The sequence below is a fragment of the Ranitomeya imitator genome, chromosome 9, assembly GCF_032444005.1.
Source record: "Ranitomeya imitator isolate aRanImi1 chromosome 9, aRanImi1.pri, whole genome shotgun sequence".
Taxonomy (NCBI): domain Eukaryota; kingdom Metazoa; phylum Chordata; class Amphibia; order Anura; family Dendrobatidae; genus Ranitomeya; species Ranitomeya imitator.
This window is the reverse complement of record NC_091290.1, coordinates 39532754-39555492: the sequence shown is the minus strand read 5'-3', so window position 1 is coordinate 39555492 and position 22739 is coordinate 39532754. Positions and strand designations below refer to the sequence as shown.

The 22739-nt window shown below is 47.7% G+C and overlaps 2 protein-coding genes across 3 annotated transcripts in view; one reads left to right on the top strand and one right to left on the bottom strand.

Annotated features, from left to right (window-relative positions):
* Positions 1 to 440: 440 nt before the first annotated feature.
* On the bottom strand, positions 441 to 8183 carry LOC138648913 (uncharacterized). Its single transcript, XM_069738893.1, has 2 exons — positions 8129 to 8183; positions 441 to 4061 (listed from the first exon to the last, which is right to left on the bottom strand). Exon 2 carries the CDS (start codon positions 3941 to 3943, stop codon positions 578 to 580), a length of 3366 nt encoding a protein of 1121 aa, XP_069594994.1. The 5' UTR covers positions 3944 to 4061; positions 8129 to 8183; the 3' UTR covers positions 441 to 577.
* The window catches only part of LOC138648914 (pre-mRNA-processing factor 39-like), a 51642-nt gene continuing 37049 nt past the window's right edge, over positions 8147 to 22739 (top strand). For both annotated transcript variants that reach the window (XM_069738895.1, XM_069738894.1), the window contains exon 1: positions 8147 to 8284. Coding sequence is in view for 1 of the 2 variants with exons in the window: in XM_069738894.1 (XP_069594995.1) it covers positions 8242 to 8284 (43 nt within the window). In the remaining variant the exon portion in view is untranslated. The remainder of the gene's footprint in view (positions 8285 to 22739) is intronic.

Here is a 22739-nt window from a genome sequence, read left to right as displayed (position 1 = left end):
ACGGGGCCCGACCCACTTGTGTGTATAAAACACGGGGAGATGTCAGCGGGGACGTACCTCTGTGAATAGTCACCCTAATCACTGGACGCTGCTATAAAACGATACTTTCTCTGAAACGTCGCAGCATTTCTGAGTATGGAAAACACGGCTGCAATAATCAAATCAGTCTTGGACTCGGGTCATGTTCACACGTTCAATATTTGGTCAGTATTTTACATCAGTATTTGTAAGCCAAAACCAGGAGTGGGTGATAAATGCAGACGTGGTACATATGTTTCTATTATACTTTTCCCTGATTGTTCCCCTACTTACAAATTCTGATGTAAAATATTGACCAAATACTGAGAGTGTGAACGAACGTGGCCTTAGCCTGCCCGTGGTTCTGGCAGGTTCCCTTTTAGAAATATGTTGATACAAGAACGTGGAATAGTAATATCAACCGCTTTGTAAATTTTTTTATGGGTATAGAAAAATACTTCAATATACACAATATATATCATATACATCACCATACAAAGGAAAAAAAATGCATTGTTTGTAATCCCCTAATTGGTGCTTTCCATAAGTGTTGGGTTATTTAAATGTTTTTCTCCTCTCTGACAAGTGCTGTAACATCATTCATAATGTCAAAAAGAAAATTTTGGCAATCTGGCTTATACAGTGTCTTGACAATCCAGGACTTTAGACCATTTGAAACCTCTAATCTCTGTGTCATAGTATCTAAAGAATCTTCACTTGATGCATTTTTCACCACTTCCTTCACCCTGTGGACATTTCTGTTATGGTCAAGGGCAGCGAGTTGTGTTTGCGCCACCATAGAGTCCATGAAGAAGTGTAACGTCTTTGGACGATATTTACGGCAAGCGCTATGGTATATCTCTAACTCTCCCGTGTGACAGAGGAAGGAAAGTGCCTTTAGATTCTGTAATAGACTGGTACTTAGAACTATCTTTTTGAGTTGTTCATAGGCAGCTGAATTTTTCTCCAGCCACTTTGTGTTTTTCACCACTTCTTCTGGGAGAGGTGGATGATGACAGGCTTTGCAGTCACTATCACCTCCCCACTCATGGACATTGGTGACATGCTGAAGAACGGATTTCCATTTGTGGATTAACAAATCAGGGTTTTTAGAACATGTGCAAGAGCTCCACCAAATATGGTTTCTGATCGCCTCCACCCATTCGTAGAGGACTTCACAGTCTTTGTGCTTTGCTGCCATTAAAACTTCATTACCTATTGATTTGGATAAATGCCACAGATCCACGAGATGTACGATACCCGGATAATCGTCCTTCAGAAGTTCTTGGATAGCGACACTTCTGTCAGTAACAATCATTTTCACTTCAGCGTTCATAGTCTGGAGTTCACCCATTGCCTTCTGGAATCCTACTTTTTCTGAGTCTTCCAATGTCTCTTCTGGAGTAACCGGCTCCACAGAAAATGAACATATTTTTTTGCTAGCCACGTCCATCAGAGAGTATACAGAATACTTGGGAGAAAATCCAGGATTGTCTAATTGTCGATCTCCTGCTAAGCAAAGTGGTCTTTCCCGGATATTTTGTATGACAGCTTTTTGCTCCTCCTTCCAGTGATGGTTAATGGCAGGGAAGAGGTACATGGACTGATTTTTATAGTAAGTAGTTTTGTCTATTGATTTCACATTGAGCAATTTGAACATATGTTGGGATGTTAGAAAACTTGAGCTGCTGAATAGCACTGCTGCCGATAACAGAACATTTCCCAGTGGCTGATATCCATGTCTTGGCTGGCTTTCCCACAGTAACCTTGTATGACCAGACTGGCACCGAACCTCTACTGACAAATATGATCCAATAGTTTCCTTCCTGTACTGTGTAAGAGGTGACGTACATTTTGTTTCGGACATACACGGGATCATCCTTATTAGTTTTTTGAGACAGGACTCAAATACAAGATACTTTTCTTCATCAACAGGATTTTCCAGCGGTGAATCTAAGTCCTGGAAGACACGTTTTACGTCATCTTCATCTTCAGCATCACTTGGCACTAAGAATGACTCCTCTTCATCCTCGCTCAATTCATTGATGTGAAAGGAGGAGTCGTTCGGGTCGTCTTGCTCATCATCGGTCTGTAGGGCAGAAGTTCCCCATAAAACTGAATTTTTGCAAATTGGATCACTTGGAATGGGGGAATTTCGTTCATTTTTAGGATTTTGTGATCCAAAGTTAGTGATGTTATGTGTAAGGATAGAAATTGGAAATTGATCCACTTCCATTTTTATATTGGGTTCAATTTTCAGAGTATTGATGTCACAATTCGGTATTGTAAAGTAACTTTTAAAAGTTGTTGCTGATAGCAGTTTTTTCCCTGCTGATGAATCATCTTCTTGTTTAATATTAATTGCCTGTTTTTTACCCGAAGAAGCAGGTCCTAATACATCAACTTCAGAATCAGATAAGATTTCAACTTTAACGAGATCTAAATTAGCGGTTTCCAAATCTTCACTCGGATCATTGTCATCATCACTTGCCCTGGAAGAACTGCAGTCATTAAATCCAATGTCTTCGGGGCTGGCGAGAGATGTGGTTGATTGTGAGGTATTGGCTGTTTTGCTTCCAAGCAATAAGGTGCACATAATTTTGCGATTTCTTCTAGATATTTTAGTTTGTGTGTGTATGCTTCTTCTCCTATAAATTGGGTCAGTAGCAACACAGAAACTTTTGCTATTTGTGCAGAAATCAGTGTTGACTCCTTTGTCCACCATTAAAGGCTTCTGGAGTAGACAGGATGGTTGAACGAATGGTGCGTTATGTGGCAGGAAAATAAAATTACCTGTGTTAACAGACGTCTGGCTGGGCAGAACGGTCGGAGCAGTAGACGATACGGCTACAGGATTTAAAAAAAGCATATTGTCCTTCAGTTTTCTTTTCTTTGATGGCGGTGCACAATCGGGAACTGCGGAATAGGAAGAAGGTGGGTTCTGTACAACAGACGTAGAGGGTGCGTTCTGTGCCAAAGCAGATGCTGCTGGTGCCTGTGTTACAGGGGATGCATTTACAGAAACTGGAAGAACCGTCATGGAGGACGGCTTTGTTTCACCAATGACAGGAATATTGGCCGGTGGAGCTGTCAGAGTTTTGGATGATGCGGTTTTGGTGTTTGAAGATGTTGCTTGTGATCTAAGCTGGTTATCCAAAAACAAGTTGGAACTTGTGGGAACAGAAGGTTTCCCCAGACATGTGACGGGGGCCATTGTACTTTGCTGCAAGTTAACAGATGTTAGCTTTCCCCCCAGTTGACCACCTTGGGATGATACTTTTAATTGTGAAATTGTAGGTGTACTCTGATGAACCATCAATGATGACGACACTGGTACTTCCACAATGGATGATGTAGAAGGTCTTGATACAGAAGGCTGCTCACTTACACCAGACACGGCAGACATACTTTTTGTGGCCATAGTGGTTGCAGTTAGTTGAATAGTTACCATTGATGGTTTGTTGCTAAGTGCTGGATTAGGTTTTTGATCAGTTCCACATGACTGAAAAAAAACATGTTGAGGAACCACAGGAATTAAAGTCATTTTCTGAACAGTGGGTTGTGAGGATACCTTTGGAGGAACAACAGGAACCTCAACTCGATATGTCCGTATTGCTTCAGAACAAGATGGTGTTTGGCCTTGGGTATGTGGAGTAGAAGATGTGTGTTGCTTATTAGATAAGTCTGATGGTCCTGATTCTGAAGGAATAGTTGTAGATGGTAAAGATGGAATTGTAGATGGTCTTACTGTATTAAAAATAGTAGGAATGGCATTCTTCTTCAATATCCTCCGACATCCGTCATAGTGGTAAGAGTCATGTGAGAAGTGTAAGGAACACAGTCTATAGGAGTCATTTACTTTTCCTAGAAACACTTTTATAACCATTTGGTCAACAAGGTCGGGGTCATATTGTCCTGTCTGCATCAGCCATAGCTTGATTCTATCAGGTTCTTTTGGAAAACTATGAAGGCTTCTAGAACGATCATAATTCTTTCTTGCGGGATTACAACTACGCACAACACAGTTTGGTATGATGAGATACCTACATAAAAAAAGATGGAAGTTACCCTTCATAAAGAATTATATGTTAAAATGCTACATGTTTTAAAAAAGTAGAAACATTTTTAACCTCTTCCCACAAATAAAAGGGCACATTCACATTGTTTTTTGTGTCCCATCGGACCATGCAGTACGCCCGAAATCCCCAGGAAAACGGGGTCCTGACGTAGGCGCCAACGGGGCCAACCGATTGCAATGCTGCATGTTCGCTCTGCCGTCACCATTGCAATATATTGGCCCTGTCGGCACCTACGTCCGGACCCCATTTTGCTAGGGATTTCGGACTTATGCCCCAACGGGGACATAGAACGCAATGTGAAAGCACCCTAACTGTATGATCAGATTGCAGGTGATTTCCGGTAAATGGGTGTACAGTTAGATCTGATGAGTGGCACAAGCACAGGACTTGTGCTCATGCTAGCTGAAACAGGATCAGGCTGTTAGGGCTCTTTCAGTCATCCGTGATTATCGGTCCCATATCAGATCGCAAAGCATGGACTGACCGCTCGTTTCCTGAACCAAGCGTGACAGCTTCATACAAATATAAGAAGCTGTCACGCTAAGGTTGGGAGACGCATGGCTAGCCTATGCATTGCCATCTGAGATTGGACAAATGATCACGAACGTCTGAAAGATCCCTTATAAACAGCTGCGCTCCTGCAGAGTGTGCTGGGACAGGACCTAGTTCTGATCTCACCACTTTAACCACTCAGATGCCACGGTCAATAGTGACAGCAGCATTTGAGGAGTTAGACAATGGGAGATTGCTCCCTGTCAGTCCGTCGGCACCTCCGCAGTATGACACAGTATGACGCAGTGCAGGTGACATACAGTCTAGTGGTGCTAATGCAAGACATACAGCGCGATCCCCATGAGTGCTCTGAGGACATCAGCACTGAAAACCTTTCTGGGAAGCTAACACACTCCTAAGGTGTCTCCCCTTCAATTGCCAGAGTTGATACTTCCAGTGTATAGTAATGGAGTTAAAAAAATAACATAAGTACACTAAGCAGTAAGAAGTGGTTTGAAGGCCACTTAGATGCACGTTTTTTTTTACAGAACTGAAGTCAAGTTGCTTAAAAAAATGATTTTCAGAGTTAAAGTGGTTGTCGACTACTTTTACATTGATGTCGTATTTGTAGGATAGGTCATCAATATTTGATCGGTTGGGGTCCAACACCCTCGCTGATCAGCTGTTATCGGTGCCAGTGATGGCGGCGGTCTCCAGAGGTACTTACTTGCGGAACTTGGTCGTCTACTTTTAGTGGCCAAGGCTTGTTACTGCACATCCGCCTCCTATTGAATTGAATAGGAGGCAGATGTGTAGTACCCCACAGCGAAAACTACAAGTAGATGGCCAAGCTCCGCAAGTAAGTACCTCTGAAGGCCGCCGCTGGCACCAATAACAGCTGATTAGCGGGGGTGCCGGACCCCGACCGATCAGACATTGATGACCTATCCTAAGGATTGCAGGAGACAAAAACCTGACCAGCACCTCCATACAATGTGAATGGGTTCAAGTTGCAATGACTGCATAATATACAAAAAGAGAGCACAGCAGCCCTCTGTAAGGGCCAAAGTATATGCAAACACTGAATACATGAGATCTAAAATGAATTGTTGCTAAATAAAGTGAACTTGCAAAAATGAAAGTTCTTAGAGTATAAATTGGCCAATTCATATATGCCCATCAACGGCGGCAAGGTGACACTTCTCTGATGGGTAATCAATGCAAAAGTAGTGGACAACCTCTTTAACTTTCAAAGCTGCATAAATTATTGAAAGAAATTTGGAAGTTTATTTACTCTTAAAATGGGTTGTCCGATCTTTTGCTAAAAGTCTGCAGTCGCTCTATGTGACTGCAGACTTCTGAATCCTCACAGCCTGCAATTCTCTGTTGTCAATGTTGAGAGCAGACGGTAACATAACTGCAGGTATGCAATATGCATATTTCCACATTTCAGGTCACTCAATTCATTTGTATTCTTCTCTTGGGGCATGTACTTTGTTACATGCTTGTCATTGACCAATCAAAAGCATGCATCCTGCAAGAAGAAAAAGATAATGCCAGCTACTGTGTAGTATAGAGCAGAGCTTACTCTGATTACAAACACTTTCAGATCTCCACTCACAGCAGTCAGTGTGGAGGGAGCGGGACAGAGCAGTGCTGATTATGACCGCGAACACTTCAAGATCTCTCACAGCAGTCACTGTGTGGTGGGGAAAAAGCTGAGCTCAGTGCGATTACAAACACTTCCGGATCTCTCACAGCACAGCAGAGCTCAGTGCGATTGCAAACACTTCCAGATCTCCTCTCACTGCTGTCAGTGTGGTGGGAGGGAAAATATAGCAGGGCTGATTAATTACAAACACTTCAAGATCTACTGTCCCAGAAGTATTAGTGTGAGGTGAGGGGTGGAGTGGACCTTACAGCGCTGAGAGATGTCACATGATTCCTATGGCCAATCAGCGCTGCCTTTACTCTCCTACAGACGTACTTGACATCCTGTGGAAGGGAGAGCGCAACAGAGGCTCTCCTGTACTGTCAATCTCTTGATTTTTTAGGAGGGGAGAGTAAAGCCAGCGCTGATTGGCCGCAGAGGTCACATGACATAGTAATGTCACATGAGCAGTGGGAGAGGCAGTGCTGACACCAATGAAATAGCCCGTGGACCGGAGGCAAATATACGTGTTATTATTTTACTGTGGGGTTACATAGGTATTCAGAAGGGGTTGTCTGAGTAGTGGACAACCCCTTTAAGTGGGTTCTCCCTCTCCAGTGTAAATCCAGGCTTTGGCTCCTTCACTAGCACCATATCTAGCACGGTGTGGGACAGAATAACAGACAGGTGAGGCATATTGTTTTTTTTTTTTTTTATTTTATTATAGGAGATGAGGGATTCAATGGGATGGGCGTTCGGTACGTATAACTGTGTTTGTTATTTTTAAATAACAAAAGGAAACCTGTGTTTTGTTTTATTTCTAATAAAAGACTTTATTCTGGCTGTGTCTTTATTGACCATGTAACTATAGGATTAGTAATGGATAGGTGTCTTATAGACGCCTCTCCATCAGTAATCCATGGGCTTGATGTCACCAGACAATACAAAGGTGACATCAACCCCACAAATATGAACCCCACTGGACACAGCTACAGGGCAAGTGGGAAGAGCTGGGCAAAGCGCCAGAAATGGATCATCTAATGGATGCGCCTTTTCTGGGCGGCTGCTATTTTTAGACTAGGGGGACAAAATCCCTTACTAGCCTGAGAATACCAGCCCTTACAGCTGTCTGCTTTAGCAAGGCTGGTTGTCAAAAATGGAGGGGTACACATTTTTTAATTATTATTTATTTAAATACTTAGAAAACAGTGTGGGGATTCCTCTATTCTTGATACCCAACCTTGCTAAAGCTGACCGCTGAGGGTTGCAGCTCCCAGCTGTCAGTTTTGCCTTGATGGCTATCAGAAAAAAAGGGGAGTCAACATTTTTTTACCCCTTTTTAATTATTTATTTGGAGCACAGGCTGATGAATACTCCTGTCAGCCGCCACTTGCTCTCAATGTTATTAGGCGAAGCAGGCGTCAGCTGATGGGAGCAGTAGTCCCATCAGCTGATGCAAGTGACCAGAGGTAAACTTTTTACGTCTGATCACAGCTGTGGGCTGAAAGAGAGAGAGAAAAAAAAGAAAAAGTGGAAAAAGGAAAAAGTGGAAAAAGGGTGTAAAAAGAGTGGAAAAAGGGGGAGAAAAAGAGAAAAAAAGAGGGAGAAAGAAACAGGAAAAAGAGAAAATAGAGGGAGAAAAAAAGAGAGGAAAAAAAGTGGGAGAAAGAGAGGGAAAAAAAGAGAGGAAAAAAGATAGAACAAGGGAGAAAAAAAGAGAGAAGAGTAGAAAATGAGAAGAGACTGTGCACCCGCTGCCATGACATTATGTCTATCAGTTATACTCACCCTTCCTCCCAGCCTAATCCTACAGACACGTGACCATGCCGTAACACGTGACATGTAGTGACAGGCGCCAGAGCTCATCACACCGAATCCCGCCAGTTACCTCAGCAGCCACCACACACTGCGCCGTCTCGACTCCTGGAAACCATGTCGTGTTGTCTGACGTCATCAACTGGCGACCGAGCGGCGCCGTGACAGTGACGTCACGCTGCGAAGATGGCGGAGAAGTGGAAGCTTCCGTCTGGAGGCCTTAGCGCAGGTGACTAGAAGAGAGCAGCTCGGTGTGATGGCCGCCCGGGCCGACTGCTGCTGCCCCGGGGAAGCCATGACAGATGAGGGAGACTGTGCAGGGGGAGGCAGCGGAGAGTGTGGGCCTAAGTATAGTGCGGGGGACAGGGCTCCCGGGCAGCGGACTGAGTGTATGCCATCATGTGGACCGGGCACGGGGAATAAATGGCGCTAGAATAATCCCCTGCGCTTGTTGGGAGAGGGAGGCATAAGGACTATGTGTAGATTACGGGGGATATAATATCCACCTGTGTATATGGGGCGTGATCGTTCCTACATGTATGTCCTGGTCATTCCATGTCTGATGCCAAGGAAACCTATCAGGCTGTGTTTACACTTGGCGGGTTTTCTGCGTTTTTATATGCAAATTTTCAGCTGTGTCTTGCAGTAACTTATGAAGTAGAATGTCTTTTTTTGTCACTAAAATTTATCAGCATGCACGAGAGACAAATGTAGCGTGGCAAAAACCGCACTTACTGAAGAAAAAAATGCAGCAGAAACACCACGTGAATATAGTCTAATATCTCTCTATATTTTAGGGACCAATAAGCTCTGTTCATATATATATATATATATATATATATATATATATATATATATATATATATATATATATATATATACTAGATGGTGGCCCGATTCGAGCGCATCGGGTATTCAAGAATATGCATGTCCACGTAGTATATTGCCCAGCCACGTAGTATATTGCCCAGTCACGTAGTATATTGCCCAGTCACGTAGTATATTGCCCAGTCACGTAGTATATTGCCCAGTCACGTAGTATATTGCCCAGCCACGTAGTATATTGCCCAGCCACGTAGTATATTGCCCAGCCACGTAGTATATTGCCCAGTCACGTAGTATATTGCCCAGTCACGTAGTATATTGCCCAGCCACGTAGTATATTGCCCAGCCACGTAGTATATTGCCCAGTCACGTAGTATATTGCCCAGTCACGTAGTATATTGCCCAGCCACGTAGTATATTGCCCAGTCACGTAGTATATTGCCCAGAGACGTAGTATATTGCCCAGCCACGTAGTATATTGCCCAGCCACGTAGTATATTGCCCAGCCACGTAGTATATTGCCCAGCCACGTAGTATATTGCCCAGTCACGTAGTATATTGCCCAGCCACGTAGTATATTGCCCAGCCACGTAGTATATTGCCCAGTCACGTAGTATATTGCCCAGTCACGTAGTATATTGCCCAGTCACGTAGTATATTGCCCAGTCACGTAGTATATTGCCCAGAGACGTAGTATATTGCCCAGCCACGTAGTATATTGCCCAGCCACGTAGTATATTGCCCAGCCACGTAGTATATTGCCCAGCCACGTAGTATATTGCCCAGTCACGTAGTATATTGCCCAGCCACGTAGTATATTGCCCAGCCACGTAGTATATTGCCCAGCCACGTAGTATATTGCCCAGCCACGTAGTATATTGCCCAGCCACGTAGTATATTGCCCAGCCACGTAGTATATTGCCCAGCCACGTAGTATATTGCCCAGCCACGTAGTATATTGCCCAGCCACGTAGTATATTGCCCAGCCACGTAGTATATTGCCCAGCCACGTAGTATATTGCCCAGCCACGTAGTATATTGCCCAGCCACGTAGTATATTGCCCAGCCACGTAGTATATTGCCCAGCCACGTAGTATATTGCCCAGCCACGTAGTATATTGCCCAGCCACGTAGTATATTGCCCAGCCACGTAGTATATTGCCCAGCCACGTAGTATATTGCCCAGCCACGTAGTATATTGCCCAGCCACGTAGTATATTGCCCAGCCACGTAGTATATTGCCCAGCCACGTAGTATATTGCCCAGCCACGTAGTATATTGCCCAGCCACGTAGTATATTGCCCAGCCACGTAGTATATTGCCCAGCCACGTAGTATATTGCCCAGCCACGTAGTATATTGCCCAGCCACGTAGTATATTGCCCAGCCACGTAGTATATTGCCCAGCCACGTAGTATATTGCCCAGCCACGTAGTATATTGCCCAGCCACGTAGTATATTGCCCAGCCACGTAGTATATTGCCCAGTCACGTAGTATATTGCCCAGTGACGTAGTATATTGCCCAGCCACGTAGTATATTGCCCAGCCACGTAGTATATTGCCCAGCCACGTAGTATATTGCCCAGCCACGTAGTATATTGCCCAGTCACGTATATTGCCCAGCCCGCGTAGTATATTGCCCAGCCACGTAGTATATTGCCCAGCCCACGTAGTATATTGCCCAGTCGCGTATTGCCCAGCCATGTAGTATATTGCCCAGTCACGTAGTATACAGTATATATATATATAAATAATATGCACACCCAGATACTGAACATGTGAACATAGCCTTAGATTCCATGGTGATCAGCAAGTATTAAATCCAACTGGTTAGACAGAGGGAATTCCTTTGCCGACCCCATTGAGCCTTCATGATAGGATGGTAGGAACCCGATGGGTTGTTTAATGGCAGCTTTGTGCCCTAATTCAGACATCACGGTGGCACAGTGGATAGCACTGGAGCCTTGCAGCGCTGGGGTTCTGGGTTCAAATCCCACCAAGGACAACATCTGCAAGGAGTTTGTATGTTCTCCACGTGTTTCCGTGGGTTTCCTCCGGGTTCTCCAGTTTCTTTCTACAGTCCAAAGACATACTGATAGGGAATCTAGATTGTGAGCCCATGTGTCCCATAGGGGACAGCGATGATAATGTGTGTAAACTGTAATGTGCTGCGGAATATGTTGGCGCTATATAAAAAGACTTATTATTAGCTATAGGCCCCCAAATAATATGGCCTATATTATGTGTGCCTTTGCTCCAATGTAACAAAAATAATCATTATAATAATAAATAATAATAATAATAATTTTATTTATATAGCGCCAACATATTCCGCAGCGCTTTACAAATTATAGAGGGGACTTGTACAGACAATAAACATTACATCATAACAGAAATACAGTTCAAAACAGATACCAGGAGGAGTGAGGGCCCTGCTCGCAAGCTTACAAACTATGGGGAAAAGGGGAGACACGAGAGGTGGATGGTAACAATTGCTTTAGTTATTCGGACCAGCTATAGTGTAAGGCTCGGGTGTTCATGTAAAGCTGCATGAACCAGTTACCTGCCTAAGTATGTAGCAGTACAGACACAGAGGGCTAATACTGCATAAAGTGTATGAGAACATGATGCGAGGAACCTTTTTTTTTTTTTTTTTTTTTATTATAAATAGGCCACACAGGGATCGTTAGGTTAATGGGTTGAGGCGGTAGGCCAGTCTGAACAAATGAGTTTTTAGGGCACGCTTAAAACTGTGGGGATTGGGGATTAATCGTATTAACCTAGGTAGTGCATTCCAAAGAATCGGCGCAGCACGTGTAAAGTCTTGGAGACGGGAGTGGGAGGTTCTGATTATTGAGGATGCTAACCTGAGGTCATTAGCGGAGCGGAGGGCACGGGTAGGGTGGTAGACTGATACCAGGGAGGAGATGTAGGGTGGTGCTGAGCCATGGAGTGCTTTGTGGATGAGGGTAGTAGTTTTGTACTGGATTCTGGAGTGGATGGGTAGCCAGTGTAATGACTGGCACAGGGTAGAGGCATCGGTGTAACGGTTGGTGAGGAATATGATCCTGGCTGCAGCATTCAGGACAGATTGGAGCGGGGAGAGTTTTGCAAGAGGGAGACCGATTAGTAGAGAGTTACAATAGTCCAGACGAGAATGAATAAGTGAAACAGTCAGAGTTTTTGCAGAGTCGAAATTAAGAAAAGGGCGAATTCTAGAAATGTTTTTGAGATGCAGGTAAGAAGAGTGAGCCAGTGATCGGATGTAGGGGGTGAATGAAAGGTCAGAATCAAGGATGACCCCAAGGCAGCGGGCATGTTGCTTTGGAGTAATGGTGGAACCGCACACGGAGATGGCAATGTCAGGCAAAGGTAGGTTAGTAGAGGGAGAGAACACGAGGAGATCAGTTTTTGACAGGTTTAGTTTCAGATAGAGGGAGGACATGATGTTAGAGACAGCGGTAAGACAATCACTGGTGTTTTCTAAAAAGGTCGGTGTGATATCGGGAGCAGAAGTGTATAATTGGGTGTCGTCAGCATAGAGATGGTACTGGAAACCAAATCTACTGATTGTTTGTCCAATAGGGGCAGTATACAACGAGAAGAGTAGGGGGCCTAGGACTGATCCTTGAGGAACCCCAACAGTAAGGGGAAGGTGAGAGGAGGAGGAACCAGCAAAACATACAGTGAAGGATCGGTCAGAGAGATAGGAGGAGAACCAGGAGAGAACGGTGTCCTTGAGGCCGATGGAGCGGAGCATAGTGAGGAGGAGCTGATGATCCACAGTGTCAAATGCTGCAGAGAGATCCAAGAGAATTAGCATGGAGTAGTGACCATTAGATTTAGCTGTTAGTAGGTCATTAGAGACTTTAATGAGGGCAGTTTCAGTAGAGTGTAAAGAGCGGAAGCCAGATTGAAGAGGGTCGAGAAGAGAGTTATCTGAGAGATAGCGGGTAAGACGGGAGTGGACCAGGCGTTCGAGGAGTTTAGAGATGAAGGGAAGATTAGAGACAGGTCTATAATTAGCGGCACAGTTTTGATCGAGGGATGGTTTTTTAAGTAATGGATGTATGATGGCATGCTTAAATGAGGAGGGAAAAATACCGGAAGTGAGGGAAAGGTTGAATATTTTTGTTAGGTGAGAGGTGATAGCCGGGGAAAGGGACTGGAGGAGATGTGACGGAATGGGGTCACTGGTGCAAGTGGTCGGGCGCGAAGATGCAAGGAGCCTGCTTACTTCTTCTTCTGTAACTGCTTCAAAGTCAGAGAGTGAACTAGATGCAGTGGGGGAGGGAGGACAGTGCATGGTATGAAGAGATTGGGAGATGATTTCCTGTCGAATGTGGTCAATTTTTTCTTTGAAGTAATTGGCCAGATCGTCAGCACGGAGATCCGTGGTTGGGGCCTGCTCTCTTGGGTTGAGTAGGGACTGGAACGTGTCAAAGAGACGTTTAGGGTTATTGGACAGGGAGGTGATGAGGGTGTTGAAGTAGGTTTGTTTGGAGAGGTGAAGGGCAGAATTGTATGTCTTTAGCATGAACTTATAATGGATGAAATCTTCGGGTAGATTAGATTTTCTCCACAGACGTTCTGCGCACCTGGAGCACCGCTGCAGGAAACGTGTTTGCAGCGTGTGCCACGGTTGTTGCCGTCTGTGCCGAGTTGTTTTATGTATAGGAGGAGCAGCTTCATCCAGAGCACTTTGCAGGGTTTCATTGTAATATAGTGATCATTATTTTTACCACTCAATGGACATTTGGCATTATGGTTATGTGCACATATTAGAAGCATTTTTATTGCTACCAGATAAAATTGAAAAATATAAAGCTGTTTTCACACCACACTCTAGAGATCTTCTGAACACCATTCTTTACTGAAAAGCAGAATCGGATCACAGAACAAAGAAGGGAATATTGTTAGAGGATATGGCATCTCCTCTGATATTCCTGTTGCAGTAGATATACACATTCTTCATAAAATATTTCTAGAGTTTTCTTGTAATTCTGTGTAGTGCCATTATTCTGTTACTCCTCCTGGATATGTATTTTTTTTTAAAACCCATATGTGTGTGGTATTTCTTTTTGTTACTAAGTCGTGCCACCACACAAACTGACAGGGCCTGGTCATTGCTGATAATGTCAAACTGTAGGAACAGACCTCACAACACTGTTGAATCACAGTCAATATCGGGTTATATTCGACCCCTGGACTGGTCTCCCAGCAGCTATTTTGGGCTATCTGGGCGCCTGCTACATTATTGACTGTCTCTAAAGATGTTAGCTTTCTGGCCAAGCTGCAGCTGCTATTTTGTACATGGCCATGTCTTCTGAATGACATCATGCAGCACAGTTAGCGCTTCCTGCACGATCCTGAGATTACCATTTGTGCTAGCAGTAAGGCTGGGGGAGAGAGAAGCCACATGGGAGGATATAAGCGCTGTGTATCTGGCTATGTGGCCATCATACTGTACATGGGGATTTTGTGGCTATAACACGGTATATAGGGGTTGTAATACTGCTTATTGGGGTCTGTGTATGGGGTGGTGGTGAAGCCATTATAATATGTATAGGCTGTGGAGCTATCATACTATATATAGGAGGGGCGTGGGGCCATCATACTGTGTATAGGAGGGGCGTGAGGACATCATACTGTGTATAGGAGGGGCGTGAGGACATCATACTGTGTATAGGAGGGGCGTTAGGTGCCATCACACTGTGTATAGGAGGGGCGTGGGACCATCACACTGTGTATAGGAAGGGCGTGGGACCATCACACTGTGTATAGGAGGGGCGTGGGACCATCACACTGTGTATAGGAGGGGCGTGGGACCATCACACTGTGTATAGGAGGGGCGTGGGGCCATCATACTGTGTATATGAGGGGAGTGGGACCAACACACTGTGTATAGGAGGGGAGTGGGACCTACTCACTGTGTATAGGAGGGGCGTGGGACCAACACACTGTGTATAGGAGGGGCGTGGGACCAACACACTGTGTATAGGAGGGGCGTGGGACCAACACACTGTGTATAGGAGGGGCGTGGGACCAACACACTGTGTATAGGAGGGGCGTGGGACCAACACACTGTGTATAGGAGGGGCGTGGGACCAACACACTGTGTATAGGAGGGGCGTGGGACCAACACACTGTGTATAGGAGGGGCGTGGGACCAACACACTGTGTATAGGAGGGGCGTGGGACCAACACACTGTGTATAGGAGGGGCGTGGGACCAACACACTGTGTATAGGAGGGGCGTGGGACCAACACACTGTGTATAGGAGGGGCGTGGGACCAACACACTGTGTATAGGAGGGGCGTGGGACCAACACACTGTGTATAGGAGGGGCGTGGGACCAACACACTGTGTATAGGAGGGGCGTGGGACCAACACACTGTGTATAGGAGGGGCGTGGGACCAACACACTGTGTATAGGAGGGGCGTGGGACCAACACACTGTGTATAGGAGGGGCGTGGGACCAACACACTGTGTATAGGAGGGGCGTGGGACCAACACACTGTGTATAGGAGGGGCGTGGGACCAACACACTGTGTATAGGAGGGGCGTGGGACCAACACACTGTGTATAGGAGGGGCGTGGGACCAACACACTGTGTATAGGAGGGGCGTGGGACCAACACACTGTGTATAGGAGGGGCGTGGGACCAACACACTGTGTATAGGAGGGGCGTGGGACCAACACACTGTGTATAGGAGGGGCGTGGGACCAACACACTGTGTATAGGAGGGGCGTGGGACCAACACACTGTGTATAGGAGGGGCGTGGGACCAACACACTGTGTATAGGAGGGGCGTGGGACCAACACACTGTGTATAGGAGGGGCGTGGGACCAACACACTGTGTATAGGAGGGGCGTGGGACCAACACACTGTGTATAGGAGGGGCGTGGGACCAACACACTGTGTATAGGAGGGGCGTGGGACCAACACACTGTGTATAGGAGGGGCGTGGGACCAACACACTGTGTATAGGAGGGGCGTGGGACCAACACACTGTGTATAGGAGGGGCGTGGGACCAACACACTGTGTATAGGAGGGGCGTGGGACCAACACACTGTGTATAGGAGGGGCGTGGGACCAACACACTGTGTATAGGAGGGGCGTGGGACCAACACACTGTGTATAGGAGGGGCGTGGGACCAACACACTGTGTATAGGAGGGGCGTGGGACCAACACACTGTCTATGGGAGGGGCGTGGGACCAACACACTGTCTATGGGAGGGGCGTGGGACCAACACACTGTCTATGGGAGGGGCGTGGGACCAACACACTGTCTATGGGAGGGGCGTGGGACCAACACACTGTCTATGGGAGGGGCGTGGGACCAACACACTGTCTATGGGAGGGGCGTGGGACCAACACACTGTCTATGGGAGGGGCGTGGGACCAACACACTGTGTATGGGAGGGGCGTGGGACCAACACACTGTGTATGGGAGGGGCGTGGGACCAACACACTGTGTATGGGAGGGGCGTGGGACCAACACACTGTGTATGGGAGGGGCGTGGGACCAACACACTGTGTATGGGAGGGGCGTGGGACCAACACACTGTGTATGGGAGGGGCGTGGGACCAACACACTGTGTATGGGAGGGGCGTGGGACCAACACACTGTGTATGGGAGGGGCGTGGGACCAACACACTGTGTATGGGAGGGGCGTGGGACCAACACACTGTGTATGGGAGGGGCGTGGGACCAACACACTGTGTATGGGAGGGGCGTGGGACCAACACACTGTGTATGGGAGGGGCGTGGGACCAACACACTGTGTATGGGAGGGGCGTGGGACCAACACACTGTGTATGGGAGGGGCGTGGGACCAACACACTGTGTATGGGAGGGGCGTGGGACCAACACACTGTGTATGGGAGGGGCGTGGGACCAACACACTGTGTATGGGAGGGGCGTGGGACCAACACACTGTGTATGGGAGGGGCGTGGGACCAACACACTGTGTATAGGAGGGGCGTGGGACCAACACACTGTGTATAGGAGGGGCGTGGGACCAACACACTGTGTATAGGAGGGGCGTGGGACCAACACACTGTGTATAGGAGGGGCGTGGGACCAACACACTGTGTATAGGAGGGGCGTGGGACCAACACACTGTGTATAGGAGGGGCGTGGGACCAACACACTGTGTATAGGAGGGGCGTGGGACCAACACACTGTGTATAGGAGGGGCGTGGGACCAACACACTGTCTATGGGAGGGGCGTGGGACCAACACACTGTCTATGGGAGGGGCGTGGGACCAACACACTGTCTATGGGAGGGGCGTGGGACCAACAAACTGTCTATGGGAGGGGCGTGGGACCAACACACTGTCTATGGGAGGGGCGTGGGACCAACACACTGTGTATGGGAGGGGCGTGGGACCAACACACTGTGTATGGGAGGGGCGTGGGACCAACACACTGTGTATGGGAGGGGCGTGGGACCAACACACTGTGTATGGGAGGGGCGTGGGACCAACACACTGTGTATGGGAGGGGCGTGGGACCAACACACTGTGTATGGGAGGGGCGTGGGACCAACACACTGTGTATGGGAGGGGCGTGGGACCAACACACTGTGTATGGGAGGGGCGTGGGACCAACACACTGTGTATGGGAGGGGCGTGGGACCAACACACTGTGTATGGGAGGGGCGTGGGACCAACACACTGTGTATGGGAGGGGCGTGGGACCAACACACTGTGTATGGGAGGGGCGTGGGACCAACACACTGTGTATGGGAGGGGCGTGGGACCAACACACTGTGTATGGGAGGGGCGTGGGACCAACACACTGTGTATGGGAGGGGCGTGGGACCAACACACTGTGTATGGGAGGGGCGTGGGACCAACACACTGTGTATGGGAGGGGCGTGGGACCAACACACTGTGTATGGGAGGGGCGTGGGACCAACACACTGTGTATGGGAGGGGCGTGGGACCAACACACTGTGTATGGGAGGGGCGTGGGACCAACACACTGTGTATGGGAGGGGCGTGGGACCAACACACTGTGTATGGGAGGGGCGTGGGACCAACACACTGTGTATGGGAGGGGCGTGGGACCAACACACTGTGTATGGGAGGGGCGTGGGACCAACACACTGTGTATGGGAGGGGCGTGGGACCAACACACTGTGTGTGGGAGGGGCGTGGGACCAACACACTGTGTGTGGGAGGGGCGTGGGACCAACACACTGTGTGTGGGAGGGGCGTGGGACCAACACACTGTGTGTGGGAGGGGCGTGGGACCAACACACTGTGTGTGGGAGGGGCGTGGGACCAACACACTGTGTGTGGGAGGGGCGTGGGACCAACACACTGTGTGTGGGAGGGGCGTGGGACCAACACACTGTGTGTGGGAGGGGCGTGGGACCAACACACTGTGTGTGGGAGGGGCGTGGGACCAACACACTGTGTGTGGGAGGGGCGTGGGACCAACACACTGTGTGTGGGAGGGGCGTGGGACCAACACACTGTGTGTGGGAGGGGCGTGGGACCAACACACTGTGTGTGGGAGGGGCGTGGGACCAACACACTGTGTGTGGGAGGGGCGTGGGACCAACACACTGTGTGTGGGAGGGGCGTGGGACCAACACACTGTGTGTGGGAGGGGCGTGGGACCAACACACTGTGTGTGGGAGGGGCGTGGGACCAACACACTGTGTGTGGGAGGGGCGTGGGACCAACACACTGTGTGTGGGAGGGGCGTGGGACCAACACACTGTGTGTGGGAGGGGCGTGGGGCCATTAAAAGGAACCTTAAGGCCTACCTCTTCCAGCAAGCCTGAAATCTGCAGTAACCACCACTGCACGACCAGCTCTACCCTCGCCCACTGTATCCTCACCCATCCCTTGTAGATTGTGAGCCCTCGTGGGCAGGGTCCTCACTCATGTACCAGTCGTGACTTGTATTGTTTAAGATTACTGTACTTGTTTGAATTATGTTATACCCCTTTTCATATGTAAAGCACCATGGAATAAATGGCAGTATAATAATAATATAGTAGGGGTGTGGGGACATCATACTGTATATAGGTAGGCTGCGGGGACCGCATACTGTATATAGGTAGGCTGCGGGGACCGCATACTGTATATAGGTAGGCTGCGGGGACCGCATACTGTATATAGGTAGGCTGCGGGGACCGCATACTGTATATAGGTAGGCTGCGGGGACCGCATACTGTATATAGGTAGGCTGCGGGGACCGCATACTGTATATAGGTAGGCTGCGGGGACCGCATACTGTATATAGGTAGGCTGCGGGGACCGCATACTGTATATAGGTAGGCTGCGGGGACCGCATACTGTATATAGGTAGGCTGCGGGGACCGCATACTGTATATAGGTAGGCTGCGGGGACCGCATACTGTATATAGGTAGGCTGCGGGGACCGCATACTGTATATAGGTAGGCTGCGGGGACCGCATACTGTATATAGGTAGGCTGCGGGGACCGCATACTGTATATAGGTAGGCTGCGGGGACCGCATACTGTATATAGGTAGGCTGCGGGGACCGCATACTGTATATAGGTAGGCTGCGGGGACCGCATACTGTATATAGGTAGGCTGCGGGGACCGCATACTGTATATAGGTAGGCTGCGGGGACCGCATACTGTATATAGGTAGGCTGCGGGGACCGCATACTGTATATAGGTAGGCTGCGGGGACCGCATACTGTATATAGGTAGGCTGCGGGGACCGCATACTGTATATAGGTAGGCTGCGGGGACCGCATACTGTATATAGGTAGGCTGCGGGGACCGCATACTGTATATAGGTAGGCTGCGGGGACCGCATACTGTATATAGGTAGGCTGCCGGGACCGCATACTGTATATAGGTAGGCTGCGGGGACTGCATACTGTATATAGGTAGGCTGCGGGGACCGCATACTGTATATAGGTAGGCTGTGGGGACCGCATACTGTATATAGGTAGGCTGCGGGGACCGCATACTGTATATAGGTAGGCTGCCGGGACCGCATACTGTATATAGGTAGGCTGCCGGGACCGCATACTGTATATAGGTAGGCTGCCGGGACCGCATACTGTATATAGGTAGGCTGCGGGGACCGCATACTGTATATAGGTAGGCTGCGGGGACTGCATACTGTATAGAGGTTTGCTGGCAGTGGGGTATACTACTGTGTATTTTGGGTATTTGTTGGGCCATCATACTGCAAAAAGGGCAATTTTACTTGTATCACACCATGATATAGAAGCTACACAGAGCGTACTTTGGCTGCGGCTACAAGCAAAAATCAGCTTGTAGCCGCAGCATAAATTTATGAATGCAGCCCGCGCCTTAGCGGGCTTTTTCTAAGTCATCAACATATCTGACTGATCTGTTGATAAGCTGAGTTACTCATAGGTTATGTTCCAATTGTTGCAGAAATAATGCGGATTTTACCATTTGCTTTGCATAATGTAAAATACTTAAGTGAAATCAGCAGAAATCTGCAGTACTACGTGATTCTGAGCTTTTATGAGTCGCATGTGAATGAGAAAAAAAACATGTAATTACACAGCATGTATTCCATCCATAAAATCTAGAGACACGAAAATTTCCACCGGATCATACACAATATGGCCCCAACTCAAACAATCGATAGCACAACAAAAGGGAAACAATACAATGAGACCCAATAGAGAGTATCTTAAGGAAAATGTAAATGTTATTAAACACTTAAAATCTGATAATCCATAGCAGAGTAAAGCTAACCAAGCAGGACAGGAAGGTACACATCCACCAAATGGATCATGGTAATCAAAACGCACTATATGGCACTCATTTGTAATACCAAATCTACTATATAATTGTCTAAGGGTCACTTTCGTCTTTCTGTCTGTCCTTCTGTCTGTCACGGATATTTATTGGTCACGGCCTCTGTCTGTCATGGAATCCAAGTCGCTGATTGGTCTCGCCAGCTGCCTGTCATGGCTGCCGCGACCAATCAGCGATGGCCAAAGTCCGATTAGTCCCTCCCTACTCCCCTGTAGTCAGCTCCCGGCGCCCGCTCCATACTCCCCGCAGTCACCGCTCACACAGGGTTAATGCCAGCGGTAACGGACCGCGTTATGCCGCGGGTAACTCACTCCGTTACCGCCGCTATTAACCCTGTGTGACCAAGTTTTTACTATTGATGCTGCCTATGCAGCGTCAATAGTAAAAACATCTAATGCTAAAAATAATTAAAAAAAAATAAAAAATCATTATATACTCACCTTTCGCGACGCCCCGGTGACCGCTCCATCCATGCAAGCAGCAGGTTCCGGTGCCAAGGATGGTATGGAAAAAGGACCTGCCATGACGTCACGGTCATGTGACCTAACCACAAGGGGCCCTCGGAAGGTGAGTATATGTTTATTTTTTATATTTTAACCTGTGGCATACGTGGCTGGGCAATATGCTACGTGGCTGGGCAATATACTGCGTGGCTGGGCAATATACTACGTGACTGGCCAATATACTACGTAACTGGGCAATATACTACGTGGCTGGGCAATATACTACGTCACTGGGCAATATACTACGTGCCAGGGCAATATACTACTTCACTGGGCAATATACTACGTCACTGGGCAATATACTACGTGCCAGGGCAATATACTACGTCACTGGGCAATATACTACGTAACTGGGCAATATACTACGTGGCTGGGCAATATACTACGTGGCTGGGCAATATACTACGTGACTGGGCAATATACTACGTGACTGGGCAATATACTACGTGACTGGGCAATATACTACGTGACTGGGCAATATACTACGTGACTGGGCAATATACTACGTGACTGGGCAATATACTACGTGGCTGGGCAATATACTACGTAACTGGGCAATATACTACGTGGCTGGGCAATATACTACGTCACTGGGCAATATACTACGTAACTGGGCAATATACTACGTGACTGGGCAATATACTATGTGGATGGGCAATATACTACGTAACTGGGCAATATACTACGTGGCTGGGCAATATACTACGTGACTGGGCAATAGACTACGTGACTGGGCAATAGACTACGTGGCTGGGCAATAGACTACGTGGCTGGGCAATATACTACGTGACTGGGCAATAGACTACGTGACTGGGCAATAGACTACGTGACTGGGCAATAGACTACGTGACTGGGCAATATACTACGTGACTGGGCAATATACTACGTGACTGGGCAATAGACTACGTGACTGGGCAATATACTACGTGACTGGGCAATAGACTACGTGACTGGGCAATATACTACGTGCCCGGGCAATATACTACGTGCCCGGGCTATATACTACGTGCCCGGGCTATATACTACGTGCCCGGGCAATATACTACTTGGCAGGGCAATATACTACGTGGCTGGGCAATATACTACGTGGCTGGGCAATATACTACGTGGCTGGGCAATATACTACGTGGCTGGGCAATATACTACGTGGCTGGGCAATATACTACGTGGCTGGGCAATAGACTACGTGACTGGGCAATAGACTACGTGACTGGGCAATAGACTACGTGACTGGGCAATAGACTACGTGGCTGGGCAATATGCTACGTGGACATGCATATTCTAGAATACCCGATGTGTTAGAATCGGGCCACCATCTAGTAGATAAGAGTATGAGCACACTGTTAGAAGCCATGTCTTGGTTAGCTTTACTCTGCTATGGATTATCAGGTTTTAAGTGTTTAATAACATTTACATTTTCCTTAAGATACTCTCTATTGGGTGTCTTTGTATTTAGAGTTTCCCTTTTGTTGTGCCATCCATAAAATCTGTATAATAAATCTGCTTATAAGCCCCATGTGCACGTACTTTACTGTGCTCGGCAGTGCTCG

Coding starts and splice junctions, on each gene's coding strand:
- LOC138648913 (XM_069738893.1), bottom strand. CDS start 3,943: ATGCAGACAGGACAATATGACCCCGACCTTGTTGACCAAATGGTTATA.